This window comes from Ambystoma mexicanum, chromosome 4p (genome assembly GCF_040938575.1).
Source record: "Ambystoma mexicanum isolate Mex_15411 chromosome 4p, UKY_AmexF1_1, whole genome shotgun sequence".
In the NCBI taxonomy this organism is placed as follows: domain Eukaryota; kingdom Metazoa; phylum Chordata; class Amphibia; order Caudata; family Ambystomatidae; genus Ambystoma; species Ambystoma mexicanum.
The window spans coordinates 1,111,106,127-1,111,122,226 of NC_090927.1; the positions used below are offsets into that span (position 1 = coordinate 1,111,106,127).

The 16,100-nt window shown below is 49.8% G+C and overlaps 1 protein-coding gene across 1 annotated transcript in view; it reads right to left on the minus strand.

Annotated features, from left to right (window-relative positions):
- SOS1 (SOS Ras/Rac guanine nucleotide exchange factor 1) overlaps window positions 1-16,100 on the minus strand; it is a 2,649,334-nt gene that overhangs the window by 1,706,398 nt on the left and 926,836 nt on the right. Inside the window, exon 8 of the mRNA XM_069606702.1 lies at window positions 10,420-10,518. Within this exon, the coding sequence (XP_069462803.1) occupies window positions 10,420-10,518 (99 nt within the window). The remainder of the gene's footprint in view (window positions 1-10,419; window positions 10,519-16,100) is intronic.

Here is a 16,100-nt window from a genome sequence, read left to right on the forward strand (position 1 = left end):
AGAACAGTCCTTTCATAAACTCCTTCACCAGGATGAGACCACAGGGACGACCATCCTGCAGTTCTGGTGTATCGGGAAATCGCGGCCAGATGTATCTTGATGGAAGCGTGAGCTAGTCCAGCTTTGGCCAGCGACAGTAAGTACAGTAGCACTTGACGGACTGTGATCCATAGAGGGTTAATCTTCTGCGCACGGCACCAGACAGAGAACCTCTTCCGCTTGTGTCCATTGCTCTTGAGAGTTGAGGACTCCCTGGCCTTTGCAAGAACCTCTCTGCAGTCAGCCGGGATATCGTACCCTCCAAACTCTAGTGCTGCAGGAGCCAGGCCTGCAAGCTCAGCGACTCCGGGTCGTGATGAAGAATGGCGCCTCCTTCTCTGGAGAGAAGATCTGCATCAGTCGACAGTTTGACTGGTGGGGACGCTGACAAGTCCAGAAGGTCTGGGAACCATGTCTGTCTCAGCCACCTCAGTGCAACGAGGATCATCCTGCACCAGGACCTCTTGAGTTGGTTGATGAGCCTGAGTAGCAACGGCAACGGCGGGAATGCATACAGGAACAGGCCGTCCCATGGGAACGAGAATGCATCGCCCTTGCTCCTCGGCTGGGGGAACCTGCTGGTGATCCTCTGGCACTTGGAGTTTGTCGTAGTCGCTAACAGGTCGATTTGGGGTTTGCCGGAAGAGTTGATCCACTTGATCCTGGCATAGTTCCCACTCGTGGCAAGAGCGCAGCTCCCTGCTGAGTGAATCAGCGATGGTGTTTTTTATCCCTGCTAGATGAAAAGGCACCAGAAACATCCCCTGGGCAACGGCCCAGTGCCACAGATCCTGGGCTTCCTTGGATAGGACTGGGGATCTGGTTCCTCCCTGCTTCCGGATGTAGAACATCGTGGTGGTGTTGTCGGTGAAGATCCTCACCACATTGCCCTTGAGGGACGGGAGGAATGTCTTGAGAGCCCAGAACACTGCTCGGAGTATGTTGATGTGGAGCGGCCTCTCCTCCGGGAGCCACAGGCCTCCCGTGTGAAGATCTCTGGTGTGCGCTCCCCACCCATCCAGGGAGGCATCCGTCGTCACTGTCACTTGGTATGCTGGGGTTTGAAAGTCTGTGCGGAATACTTCGTTGAGCGAGATCTTGTCCTCAAAGCTGTCCGTCGCTTGTGCCCAACGGGCGTCGAGGAACTCCTGCAGAGAACGCATCCGAAGCCTGCACAGGCGCACCAGGTAGATGCAAGAGGACATCATCCCGATAAAGGACTTGATGGACTTCACTTTGGCCACGTCCGTGGCCAGCAGATGCTGTACCTTGCCCAGGATGGCCTGCGTTCTTTCCTCCGACGGCAAGGCCAACTGAGCTACTGTATCGAGCTTGGCTCCCAGAAACAGCGCAACCTGCGACGGAACCAGGTGGGATTTGGGGAAGTTGATGGAGAATCCCAGGTCCGTGAGCAGCCGGATGGTCTTTTCCGTGTGTTCGACGGTGAGTTCCCTTGTCCCTGCTCGGATGAGCCAGTCGTCCAGGTAGGGGTAGACGTGAATCCCCAGCAGGCGCAGCCGCGCCGCCACTGGTGCCAGGCACTTGAACACCCTGGGCGCTGACTTCAATCCGAATGGGAGCGCCTCAAACTGGTAATGCCGGCCTTGGACTACGAACCTGAGAAACTTTCGGTGTCCTTTTAAGATGGGGATGTGAAAGTATGCATCCTTCAGATCCAGCGACGCTAGGAAGTCGCCTTCCTCCAGCTGTCCCAGCACGTGCTGGAGGGTGACCATCCGGAACGTCTGTGCCTTGATGTATTTGTTTAGCCGACGCAAGTCCAGGATGGGAAGCCAACCTCCTGTCTTCTTTCTGACAAGTAAGTATCTTGAGTATACTCCGGAGCCCTGGAGCCTCTTCGGGACGAGCTTGATGGTTTCTTTCTTGAGCATCGCCCTAACCTCTAACAGCAGTTGAGGGACGTGGTTTTCCTTCCTGGCCAATGGAGGAATTCGGGGGCATTTCTTTAGGAATTCCAGAGTATGCCTGTGAGCCAGGGCATCCAGCACCCAACGGTCGGTGGAGATGGACTCCCACACACTGATGAACTTCGCCAGCCGGCCTCCCACTAGGGTGCTTCTGTGGGGGCCCGACGCCACGGCCGGTTTAGTCTTGCTTGGAAGCAGCCTTGCCTCCTTGGCCTCCCTGGTGACGACGGCGAGATCCACCGGACTTGCCTCGTCCCTGGTAGGCTTCTTGCGACGAGGAACGGGCCGCTTGACGGTAGGTCAGGGAGCCGCCGCCGATTCCTTTGGAGGGAACTTGCTTGCCTCTGGAGTTCCGAAAGGGCGGCCGCCGTTGCTGCAGAACTCCCAAGGCCCGAGCCGTCTCCGTGCCAGTCTTGGCCTGCAGCGACTCATCCACAGTCTTTCCAAACAGATTGTTCCCGTCGAAGGGCATGTCCAAAACCTTGGCTTGCACGTCCTGGCGGAAATCCGTCGCCTTGAGCCACCCCTGCCGTCGAATGCAAACGCTGTTGCCCAACTGGCGGAAACCGGTGTCGGCAATGTCCGTGGCCACAGTTATGGCGTGGTCCGAGGCCACCTCACTCTCCTGCAGGATCGCCAGGGCCTCTGCCCTCTTGTCGTCCGGGAGGAAGTCCAACAGGGGGGCGATCTTGTATCACAATTCCCTGTCGTAGCGGGCCACAATCGCTAGGGCTTTGGCCGTCTTAATCGTCGTCGCCGCTGACGAGATGACTCGTCGTCCCACGGCGTCCAGCTTCTTTCCCTCGCCGTCCGGTGGGGAAGTTGAGGATGAAGCCGATGCCCCCCCGCCTTCTTCTTGGCCGCTGCTGAGACGACCAAGTCCGGGGTCGGCTGCGCCCCAAGGCACAACGGGGCGGCGTCGGGGACCCGGTACAACTTCTCGTACCGGTCCCTCTTGGCAGGTGTCGTGGACGGGTTCTTGAGGAGCGCAAGACCCTCGCCCCAAAAGTCATCCAGCAACGGCACCGCAAGGACTGTCTTCCTTTTGACCTTGCGCCGTTGGTAGAGGAAGCCTTCCTTCTCCTCAGGGCAGAGTTGAAAGAGCTCGGATGCCCTGGCAATCATGGCGTGAAAGGAGCCAATATCGTCGGGCAGGGACGCCCGAGGAATCGGAGACGGGAGGCCAGTTCTGTCGTCACCGCCGTCGTCATCTGTCCCCGTCGTGGCTGTGTCCGTTCCCGTGTTGTCCCTTGGGATCGGGGAAGGCGACAAAGGCTGAGAAGGCCGTGAGGGCTGAAGGGGCACTGGATGAATTCTCCTCTTGTTCGGAGGGCTTCCCGACAGACCTGGTACAGCTGGGTCGTCCGTCGGGGTTAGGGGCAGTTTCGTCCTTATCTCCGTGCATAAGGCTTGGATTGCCGTCAAGTTGGCCACCGAGTTGTCCTGAGGCTCGGGTTGCAGCGGGCGTGCCGGGAGCGACAATTGTTCCTCCATGGGAACCTCATCGCTGTTGCCGCCCTCGCTCTCGTCATCCCCCTCCTCGGGATTCCTCCCGTGGGGCTGGGCCTCCTCCAAATTCTCAGTCAGTTCCTCCTCGGAGGTTGTGTCCTTGATGGCCACCGCCCTCCCCCCCCTCTTTTTCCACCGGGGTCTTCACGGGGTCTTCTCGATGGGCTTAAAAGAGGATTCCCTCCTCTGGGCCCCGAGGTCACCTCCACTGGGATAGCCTCCACAGGCTTTGCCAGGGCCGCAGCGACTCCCTCGATAGAGGCCTTAGCCGGGTGAATCAAGGCCTTCACCACCTTGGGCGCGCTTGAGGCCTTCCCCTTAGGGGGAGGGTCACCGCCTCGCTCCCCCTCGGCCAGTTTGTCTGAGATCGACCGGGGCCTCTCCAGAAGCTTAGCTGGGTTCTCGGATTTCCTCTTCCCCGAGCCAGAGCGTTGGCTCGCGGTTGATGGTGTCGGTGAAGGTGCACCCTGCCTGGCAGCCGAGGAGCCTGACCGTTCGGCGCTCCCGGTGCCCGCGGAGACTCGCGGTGCTTTACCTTCTGTTGGGCCCCCGTCGCCGGGGCGCCCTCACAGGACTTAGAAGACCGCTCAGACTTCTTCTTCTTCTTCTCACCTGCTGGGCTCTTGCCTTCCAGCTAGTTGGAGACGGGGTCGGCGATCCCTCATCGTCCGATCCGACATGTTAAAGCAAAACGCACAGTCCTTCGCCACGTGCATTTTGTCCTCGTGGAGGCAGTAAAGGCATTTCGAATGCTCGTCCTCCTTGAACACATTTTGCAGGTTGCCTCCAGGGCAGATCCTGAACAGTTTGCCGGGAGTCGAGCTTCCCTTCTCCTGGGCCATGTTCTTCTCGTCCACGAGGTAGGCCTCAGAAACTTCTGGAATCCTCCAAGAAGCATAACTCGACGAAACTTCACCCTTGAGGGGCGTAGATAAATCCAAAACGGGTCCCCGTTGATCGGAAGTAGAAACGGTGGAGCTTGAGGCTCGATTAAACCGAAAAATTAGAAAAATCTCTTTGAAAAAAGCACAAAACGCAGTAAAACCTCGAGAGCTATAGCACGAGGGCTCCCAAAACGAGAGTGCGGTAAAAATCTGAGGATGGCTGCCAGGGGCGGGGCTTGGGGAGAGGGCAGTCATTGGCTGGTGGAAGTATGACCCAGAGACCACCGATTGGTTACTACTAAGAAAGACAGATCAGAAACAAAACTGATACTGATTTTTTCTTTATCGAGGATTCCCAGGCTGACGGGGAATATTCATGAGCATGTGAATCCATGCCGGACCCCATGCTGGAGAAAATGCAGGATGCCATGAGGCCGAGTAACCTCAAGAACACGAACGCCGGCAGACTCTGGGCACGTTGAAATTTGTCCACCATCTGCAGAATGTGATGAGCCCTCACCTGGGGAGGCAAACTGCCCCAGGGACATATCGAGCAGTGCTCCGATGTAGTGGAGCCGCTGGGTAGGTGTCAAATGGGACTTCTTTAAATTGAGGGAAAAGCCCAGCCTGTGAAGGGAGTGGCAGCTGACGGACAGATGATCCAGGGCTTGCTCGGTAGAGCGCGAACCTGATCAACCAATCGTCCAGGTAGGGGTAGACGTGAATCCCCCCTTTTCTGAGATACGCTGCCACCACCACCATCAGCTTGGTGAAGACCCTTGGGGCGGAGGTCAATCCGAACGGCAGGATCCGAAACTAAAAATACGAGTCACCAACCGCGAACCTCAGGTACTTCCTGTGCTTAGGACGAATAGGCACATGAAAGTAAGCATCCTTGAGGTCGAGAGACACCAACCAATCTTGAAGTTGAAGGGCCTGGAGGACTTGAGAGAGAGTAACCATCATGAACTTGTCATTCCTGAGGAGCTTGTTCAAACCACGCAAGTCCATGATGAGTCTCAATCCTCTGTCTTTTTTCGGGATCAAAAAATATGGGGAATACCATCTCTTGTTCCTCTCCGCTACAGGCACCAGTTCTATGGCGCCTTTCTCCAGCAGGGATTTGATTTCTTGCGCAAGGAGCAGATCCGGACTCTTCAAAGAGCTTCCCCGGTGGATTGTCGAGAGGCCTCTGCCGGAAAGGAAGACACTAGCCGTGGGCTATGATCTCCAAAACCCACACATCTGAAGTAATGGCATGCCATTCTACAAGCTGCTGTGCCAGCCTTCCCCCCAACTGGCGAACCATGTGACACGGCCTCATGACTGAGTGGAAGCGGCTGCGGCTGTGACTGAGGGCAAAGAGGCAACTGCCCGAGCGGCTTTGGAACCTCGAGTACCTTGTTTTCCACCTCTGGTACTCCTACGTTGGCCCCTTTGAATGGCAACCCCCCTCGATCTACTAAAGGAAGAGTAACATTGAAAGGAGCTTCCCCTCCAATTCTGTCCCCCTAGGCCGAAAAGGCAGAGGTAGACGCACTGCAGCGCTCAAGGACTTTGCTGCAGCTTTGGGGGTCTGCAACCTCTCACGGCGCTCGTCAGCCTTGCTGCCAAAAAGATGGTCACCATCAAAGGGCATGTTGAGAAGCCGGGACTGTACATCAGGAGCAAATCCCGACTTCCACAACCATGCACACCTGCGCATCACGGTGCTCGCTGCCATGGACCGGCAGACACAGTCTGCCACATCCAGACCCGACTGAACGGTCTCACACATGGCATCCTTGCCATCCTGAACGGGGCAAGAAAACCATCCCGTTCCTCCCCTTCGGGAATATGTTCAGCCTCCAACGACACCCAATTCCACAGAGTGTGAGTGAATCTTGCCAGGGCACAATCAGAGTTGGCTGCCTTTAAAGCCATACCCCCAAAAGAAAATACCTTCTTCGCCCAACCGGCGAAGCGTTTGTCATCCTATCGGGAGGGATCGTAGAGTACGCCGCCTGCTTTGCTGGGGCCGTAGCCGCCTGTAACACCAAACTCTCCGGAGTGGGGTGAGTAGACAAATAGCAGGGGTCGCCACTGGCTGGGCGGTATTTTTTCGGCAACGACTTACTGACTGCCGGAAGACACTCCAGATCAGTCCTAGCCGCAGCCACCCTTCTTTGTAAGGCCATATGAAATGGCAACACCAGGTCAGTGGGTGAACCTTGGTCAAGGATATCCGTCAGGTCATCCTGCAGAAAATCTACAGGTGGAGCAGACCACCCCAGATACTCAGTCACCCTCGACATGAGGCGCCTGTACGATGAGTCAGCATGCGTACCAGGCTCAGGCCTGCCAAAATACCTCTGGGAAGGTATCAAGACCACTGGCGTCGTGCAAAGACTGACGCAGGTTTTCCAGCTGGCAATGTCCAGACAACAAGTCATCAGGAACCTCAGGAGGAACCTCATCCTCAGACCCATCCTCAACCTCTGAAATGTACTCCAAGGGTTGGAACAAGTCCACCCTGGGAGGAAGAACAGAGTATGGGTTGAGAATAGGCCGCACAGGCTTGCTGAGCACCTTCCTAGGAGCTTCTACAGCTCTCTGGGGTACCTCCGGCAGAAATTCCTCAAAAAGGCATAGAGGGCGCCGATGGGACTGGCGTCGACCGAGGCGCCAACGACTTTGATAACGGCTTTGAGGCCGGAGCCCCGAGCGTGTCCTTCGAAGGCCTCGGCCCCAATGGCTTCCTCGGAGTTGGAGCCTCTGGAAATTCCCTCGACGGACATGGCACCAATGGCGTCGATTCCTTCTTCAAAGGCCTCACAGGTTCCAACGGTCTCGACAGCGTCGAGGACCGGGGCTTGGAGCGGGCACGATGGCGATCCTCCTTCTCCGACCGGGACCTCGAGGTTCCCGGTGAACGCGCCGACCGCCCGAGCCCGAAGGCCCTAGAGTGTTCCTTGCTGGCTTCTCTCGAAGGCGCGGTCGGAACGGTGCCCTGCGAATCAAAAGTCGCCATCATCTCCTTACGGAAGGCGTCCCATTCCTCTGGAGATGAATGCTTGGTGGGACAAGCAACCCGCCGTCTGGCGGAGCCCTCAGACGAGGGCGGCGACCGATGACCGCGCTTTCGTGCATGCCTCGAAGAAGCCGAGGAATGGTGGGACCCACTCCTGGAACGAGACCCCCTGACTTATGCCGACGCAGAGAGTCGCCCCTCGAATCGTCGGTCGAAAGTCCAGCGGACTTCGACTTACGGGGTTTGGAAACCCTACCCACCGACAGCTTCTTCTTCCGCTCCCGCAAGGCCTTTGACGTCAAAGACAGGCATCCGTCGCATTCATCAGTGGCGTGGCTCTCACCGAGGCACCAAAGGCAGACGGGTCCGTCAGAGACATCTTGGAACCGCAGTCCCGACACATCTTGAAACCCGACTTCGGGGTAGCAGAAGACAAAGACATATTTTCGTATTAACAACAATATTCGAAGAACCGATTCACAAGAGAACCGAGGCGCGCCAAGATTTCGAAGCAAACACATTCGCGGAAAAAAACTGAACTGAGGCTATGGGCGTTGTCGTACTTGTATCATCCGGTGACGTCGACCGTCGGAGGAGGTCCTCGAGAGAGCTTATCGACGTCATTGACGCAGAAAAAGTTTCCGAAGCAGCACAGCTGTGGTAATTACCTGTCAAAGATGTGGAATACGTCGGAGGATACAATCCCCTCGAAAGGGCGTGTTAGCGTACATCTTTTTTTCCCCTACTTCTCTAAAATGTTAACTTCTTTAGAGAGTGGGCTGGAGTCTTGAACAGCAAATGAAGTTGATGCAGACTTTGAGAACATTGGTGCTGGTGCCACTTCGGACGACTGAGGTTGTGGATTTGAGGATAAACCTGGGGAGGCTGAATAGAATTCCGAGTATCGGGCCTCAATCTTCTTGCTGGTAGCAGCGACTGAGTAAGGATTTTTCAGATAGACTTGACCTTGGCTAAAATCTTTCAGTAAAGGTATTCCTGATCTGTAGGACTTAGTGACAGTACACCAGAAAGAACTCTGGGTTCCGAATCAGACTTCTGGCACAGCGAACCCTAAAAGGTCCTGAACCCCTACCATCCTATCATGAAAAGCCTTTGATGATAATGAGGCTTCTGCCTCACTTTCCTCATCATCACCTGTGTCGATCTCTTTCCTGTATCCCCATTCCTGAACTCTGATCCACATCCTGCAAGGATGCAGGGTGTGATGGATCTGAGGCCATGGCATCTGGAGGCACTAACATTGGGAGTGGGGGAGGGGGGTGGACTGTGTTACTTGGAGATGCAGGTGGCTCAGGTGTTGGTATAGTTTGAGGGATTACGTTGTTTATCAAGTTTTCCAAACAACTCATTTGTTCAGACTGCTTGATCGTCTGACATTTTTCGAAAAACCTATCTTCCGAGAATGTCTAAGGCACTGCAGCTGAGGGAGTCCAAAATGAGGGCAGCCTATGGTACCAAGTTGGTTGCCTAACCAGATGCGGTGCCCCAAATCTGAGGGAAGAGGATGGTATGGGATAAGAAGTTGACCGGGTTTATATCGGAGACCATACCACTCTTACAAAATCCGCTCTGCTAACAGTCAGAGGAAGAGGGATCTGAAGATCTTCAGTGAACCGAAGGTCCAGATTCTGGTGATGAAATTTCTGAAATTTCCTCCGCTGATAAGGAAACCATGATCAAGGAATCAGTATGTCTGGCCTGGTCCATGGCAGCCAATTTAAGGGGAATGGATTACTGACCCTGTAATGGCATCCCCCTCCTTGCAAGGAAGAAACATTTTCTCACAGGTTGAAATTGCTTTGGAACCTTTATCATAAGACCAGCTAGAGACGGAAGGAATCTTGCTCAATGCGGAACTCTGCTTCTTCCGAGGCCCTGTCGGACACTCTGGGAGATCTCCAGTCATTTTTAAGGAAAGAAAATCCTCTGAGCTTGCTCCAGTAGGCCGCTGGCCCTCAGGCTTCTGTTTAGGCCTATTAGATATTCCACACTGAGGCATCACCTCGGGTCTCGATGACCCAGTACTAGACCTTAGAAGGTGCTCAGTGCTTGCACCGGTATGAGCCAAAAGGTCCTCATAGACTGCTCCAGTCAAAGTCCCTGAAGGGACCTCAGTGCTCCAGACACCAGTAGAAGCCAACTTGGCCTCAGAGCTCACTCCTGTGATGTGGTGGCTAACCGCTACAGCACTTGGGTCCCTCCTTTATATGCCCAGGAGGTGACACATTGATGATTCCCTCCACCGCGAGAATCTTCGGCGAACAGCCCTTTGTGAAAGCGTATGACAAAAGGAAAAGACCACCCACCTGTATTCAGGGTGTAGACACGCCAGGCTGCATGTGTGGAAATATGCTACAGCAAAATGCCTGCCACTTGAAGCACAAGCTGTAAAACCTTTGATGCCCTTCATAAACGACTGGAGCTGCCGGCAGGTGAAGTAAACAATTGAAAATGCCCCCAACAAAAAGGCCTAGGGAAACTATTTTGCAGTAAATGATTGCACGGCAGGTAAAGTCTCCAGTCCTGTCGATGCGGAAAAACGGCTGATGGGTGTTGCTGATGGGCGGAGTCGGCGGCGCTGTCGTGTACCGGTCCTGTCCCATCAGACTAACAGCCATAAGTATGGAGGAAAGGGGACGGGATGAAAGAGTACTCTTCTTACCTTTAAGTTCTTCAAAGCAGACTCCACCATTAGGAAAGCACAAAAAAATTAAAGGACCATTGTTATTGCTGGGTGGATTTTATGCAATGTTAATGCCAGAAGAATTCCATTCTGAATAATTAAAACCCTGGAATGGGACAGTGGTATTTCTTTCCACGGGTCTTCTGAAAACGTGGTGGTTTGGAATGTTTTCATTTTACTTGGCTGGCCAGTAACTCGGAGCAAAGTAGAAATGCACAATTAAGCTTTTGTTCCTAAATCAAAACTCTGCCCCTCCCAAAAAGCATACAATGTTAGGCTGGTGAGTAAAGGCTCTCACGGCTCTCAAAGAACACAATTCATAAAATAAATTAACCATTCACTTACCTTTAAAAATTCAAAGTAGTGCAGACAATAGTAAACAGGGGCCAATAGTAGTCTTGGTAGAACATACTGAACAGCTTCTTTAAAACCTTCACCTATTGACTGAAAAAGGAAAAAAAAAGGAAACCAATGTCAAATGTATGAAGTCAAAATCCAAGTGACATTAACTATCTGAACCAAAATGATTTGCAAAGTTAATGAGGAAACGTGTATTCTCTTAGCTAAATGCATTCTTCATATTACAAATGGATTCATAATTACCAGAGGCATCAAAAATAGTGACGTGTTGCCAATGTTTGAAAGCACATTTGCTTTAAGTGTAAACTCATCTCGGAGAGGAGGGCTGATTTTGACACAGTGGGCAGCTTAGATTGAATATTGTGTATCCAAGGTCAGACTTAAAGGGAAAGTGGCAGAAGCACCAAAGACTAAAATCATCACTCATGAGGATTGGGAGACAATGGCTCGAGGCATACTGGGCACACTAGTTAAGGAAGTGTTGAGGGTAAGAGGTAAGAGAGGCTTCAATTGAATAATGTTAGAATCCTGCAGATCCTGCAATGAACCCAGATAAACAGTATGGAAACATGTACAGGGCTGTTCCTGCAGGAAGCCATTAATGACACCCTTTCTCCCACCAATTCCTTGTTTAGAAAGTGCATCAGCGCCAGTGGCAGACTGTCCAACCAGCTAGACCTATAATTAGTAGTTAAAATAATCTGCACAGGAAGGGACCCATGTTTGCCAAGGAGAGCAACAAATTGGACTACAGCACTTCAAACATATACGCAGATGTTACCCTTGCATTTCAGAAGCTTGTCATCTTGTCACAGCGGTTAATACGAAATTGAGTGATTGGGTGCTGACTTAGGCAATTATTTTTCTAGCAAAGCACAGATATCAGACGCACTTCAACATGTGGACAGTGACACGTTTTTCTTCCCTGCCTTCTTCATCTCTTAAGCGATTGGCTGGATACTGGAGGGCCTGCAAATCTATTTTCCACATTTCATTAATAAAAAAAACTGAATTGGGATGCCGTTTGGTTACTAATCAGACTATTTAGTGTGCTCAATTTAAACTGGTGATTGTCTTGCTTACTAATGCATGCCTTATGGTCTACAAAGGCACAAGAACATGTGTATGCTAGTATTGTCACCCCTGTTATTTGTATTAAAACCAGGCATAATTTTAAACACTTTAAAAAAAAAAAAAAATTCTTTACAGCTAGCGGAATTAGGTTCTCACAGTGTCTTGTCCTCAAAAGAACTTTCAAGATTTGACGTTTTGCAACATTACCAGCAACAGTCTATGAAATAGTAAATGATTCAACTACCGGGCACCAACCAGACCGCATGAAAGTAGTGACCCTTCTTAAAAAGTCGGCCAATCGGATCCACAACATTTTCTGCCTTTTTTGAAACTCCCATACTTGGCTAAAATGGCATAGGTCAACTACTTCAATCATTCATGGTTCCTAATATTTTAGATCCTCTAATGGTCGGATTACTCCATTAACATGGTATGTAATCTGCCATTACATCCTCTGTAAATGACCGAAGGCGACTGCTGGATCAGGGCACCACTGTACTTGTGCTCCTAGATTAGTCAGTCGATTTCGACACTTCCTCCCAAGACAGTGTCTTGTCCACACTTCGGGACAGTGGTTGTGGTGATAAACACCACTCATTTAATATTTCCTTCAGCATACATGTGCGGCCAATAAAGACTGGAAGACAGAGGCCAGTCTACTCCTTAAACAGAGCAGATACAATCACAAAACCTAGATACTTCGAGCCCTGCATTGGCCTTCAGAGGAAAACAGAATTATCCAAGTATCTTTATATGGCTCACAGAGCCTGGCAAGGGATCCATCTATATTGTCTGCTAAAGATATTTCAGCAATATGGACCCAGTAGATCTTCAAGATCAGCGGGTGTATTTCTTTTCATGTTCCCTAAAACCAAAAACGAGTGCACAGAACATGCGCCCCATGGTACTCAAAAGCAATGACGAACACAATACTTAAGAAAAATGTCAAAAATCCACCTCTTTGAAATGTCCACTTCACCTCAGGAAAGTGCTTGGAGCTCACTTAGTAGCACCAGGGAACTAAGCGTGAGGTCACAGCATGCTTTGGAAGAAAGCATGACATCATTTATGGTTTGATCAGTAATCAAGAACTGTTGCAGTGTATTCTGGGAGTGATAGCACCACGATGAATGCTCCACCAATGAGACTGGGGTATTATTTTAGCTGTTTAATGGGTATGGATGTAGGTTCATCCAATGCGAATTGTGGGTGGATAGGACTGGCTTCAGTTCAGTCACAGCACTGAAAATAGTTTTTGCTTCCTATGTGTCACAGCTTGATTTGCAAAACAGTTATAACAGATCAAATGGTGCTTGCGTGGGGCTGTGATAGGATTCCTATCTCACAGTGCCCCCTCCATTCTCCCCACATGCCCACTAGCTGGATCTGGGTAATGGTCTGGCAATCAGAAGACACCTGGGAAGACCAGTAAGAGGAACACCATGCAGTAGCAGAAAATCTGCTCGTGTGCTTGCTACCCCAGGTGAGTGCTGCGAGTGGAGGATTTGTCTTTAGGATCATGTGGTGGCCATTCCTCGTTTTTGATTCCATCAAGTGTCAGTCGGCCCTTTCCCACGAGGACCCTTGCATAAAGCATCATCACAGCATCTGCTGGTTGATGGCCACAGAATGTCGACAGAACGAAAATGCCACAGACTCCTTGACCAGATTTCTCCCCTCGCTCATGGGTCTCTCCAACAAACCCTACAATATTTAAAACAATGTATATCCTTTAACATTGGCTGGGCTAGAAAGGGAGGAATTGGGCTTCTGTTTCATACCTGTTATAGTGCCCACTATGCCTGGGCTAAGGTTATTCATCCTGTTCAGTTCATTAGTATAGACCCATGCATTCTCTTATTTGCATTTTCCTTCAATACGTATCAAATATTTCTTCTCTTGTACCCACAGGGCTCCAACAGGGCTCCAACAGGTTTTCTGTTGCCTCTGATCTTCGTGTGTCTTTCTGTAACTCTATGCCAGATTGGTGACCTAGAGCCCAGAGATCTACGATTGCATTATCCTACAGCCAGTACCTCTCAGTACTCATTAAAAAAGAGAGAACCTCTTTGTGTAAAATGCCTGCAATCAGACAAGAGGACCTTACCACTGGATACTGTCAACTCTTACTGTTGAGCTAGAACCGGAACCTCTAAGTGCATTAAGGAAGGCAAAGTAGATGCATATCGAACAGATTAAAGATTTAACTTGCCAGGTGCTGTAAACTGACATATGTGGCCTACTGGATGGGAAATGAGCAAGAGGGTGTGGCAATTCCTAGCATTGCGCATAATCAATATACGTCTCGAGCGGGTGTGGAGGAGGTAGACAGCCCTTATTCATTGCTTTGCTTTATCGTTTCCAATGTCTTCACCGATAATGAAGGGAGGCATGTGATTGCCTCCAATCTTAAGGAGTGCACTTACTTCAGTCAACCCCATAGGACAACCATGTTGGTATGGCTCAGAAATGTTGGGCCTTCCTAAACGTAACGTAACAACAACATTCAACAGAGAGAAGAATACTTTATTTCGGCCACAGTCGTTAATAAAATACATATGCTATACATCCGTATGATTCAATAACTTACAAAGCCTGTTTGAATAGATTCAAAGAACATTATCCATAGTTAAAACGTGCAAAGTATCCCCATTTCTGCATCATACATATACACTCAATATACATAATCTAATAAAAAAATATTGATTTAAAAATCTAATATCCCCGTTCAGTGCTGCTTTAACAAATTTGCATAGATCATTAATGAATATAAGATCCATACAATTCATCAAAAGGGCCATTGCTTCTCGACGGGTATTATTAGCTCTGTTTTTAAAATGCTGCTTGAGCCAGGATTATCAGTATATTTTTGGACAGATAACCATACAATGGAGAAGATCTTTCTTATATGCATTTCCACAAGTACAACTCTTGGAAACCCCGAGCGCCTTCAAAGGGATTGCATTCAGCCTGATCGTTAACACTCAAGACCTGGCAGTAGAAAACATCATAACAAACATTAGGCAGCTTGAAGATTCTGCAAGCACAGTGAAGCAGATTATGGGCTACCTTGGTTCTAAAAGACTTTTTAAAGGTTTTGGTACTTGAGTAGGCCAAGCAATATTGTAACAGAGGTTTATACTCTGTTTCAGTAAGGAACAAGCTGGATCAAATACCTGTTGGTACTAAAGGGTTTCTCCAGAAACAAGAATGACTTTTTTCAACATTATTTTGGCTTTCCAGCACTGTACCAACTTAAACAAATAATAAAGCGCACGTTTGGTTAACGAGAAACATAACTAAATGGTAGCAGCATATTATCTCATGCGGAGTCCCACAGCGTTACAAAGTCCAAATTTATATTCCATATCACATCCTTTCAAAATCACATGTGGTCAGGCTTTTCCCATTGCTCCAAGTTCACTACCCTGCCAACTTTGTTTTAGGGCGTTGGAAAATGCTTCGGCAGCAATGGTGTGTTTTTGCTGGACAGTATGTTTTGACAATAAGTAGTCAATTGTTCCCACGTCGCATTAAATTTCATCATTCTGGTAAGCAATACTTTTCCCACCACCCATATATCTCAAACCTTGCCCCGCCAGACTTCCAGCTGGGGGCCCTCCGGTTTCTTCCATGAACGTGTTAAGCTTAGTCTGGCTGCATTTAAATGTTGTGTCATCAATGCAGAAGACGTTCAACTTAATCCATAGAGACCTTCTTTGTCTCAGTCTCCCAGGATTATAGCAAGAGTATCTAAGGAAAGATATAGCTTGGGGATATACCAGATTTTCAAGAGGATTTCCGTCCAGTACAATTGTGCTTTGGGGCATGCCCAGGACATATGTCCCAAAGTACCTAGATGTAGGCTACCCTTCATTGTGATGAGGTGAAACTTTAGGTGCTGAGGTATTACTTCCTCTTGTTCATTCCGATGTCGCCTACGTAAAGATGAACGGCGCTGGAAAAAGCCTCACTCTTTGAGTGTTCTTCACACACGTTCTTGTCGACATTCTTTGATCTTCTTATGAACTTGCTTTACCTTACTGCTAAGAAATCTTACTTTTCAGAACGTACAATTTCTCTCACACCATCCTCGTCAACTTTTTCATACAATCCTGTCTCCTAAACCTCATGATCCCTCTTTTCTCATCTCTCCAATCTTGTGACCTTGCCAACTATTTCACATCTAAAATTGCTACTCTTTGCTCTTCCTTCTTTAGCTCTCCTACTCCACCCTCTCCCATTTCAATAAATCAACCTCCCTAATCACTATCCTCTTTTTCGTCTTTCTGTTCCGACACTTATGCTCTTCTCGCTTGTGCCCATCCTACTGATTTTCCTTCTGATCCTCTTCCTTCTACACTTCTCCCCAAAATCTATTCTCGTCTTTTTCATCTTCCTTATCTTATTAATTCTTTGTTTGCCAACACTCATTTTCCTTCACTCTTCAAGCATGCTCTTAATCTCCCAATTCTGAAGATACCTTCTCTCAACCCTTCTATTCTAGCTAACTTTCACCCAATCTCTCTCTCCTTTCATTCTTGTCTGAACTCCTTGAGTGTGCTGCTTATGCACAAGTCTCAATCTGGATT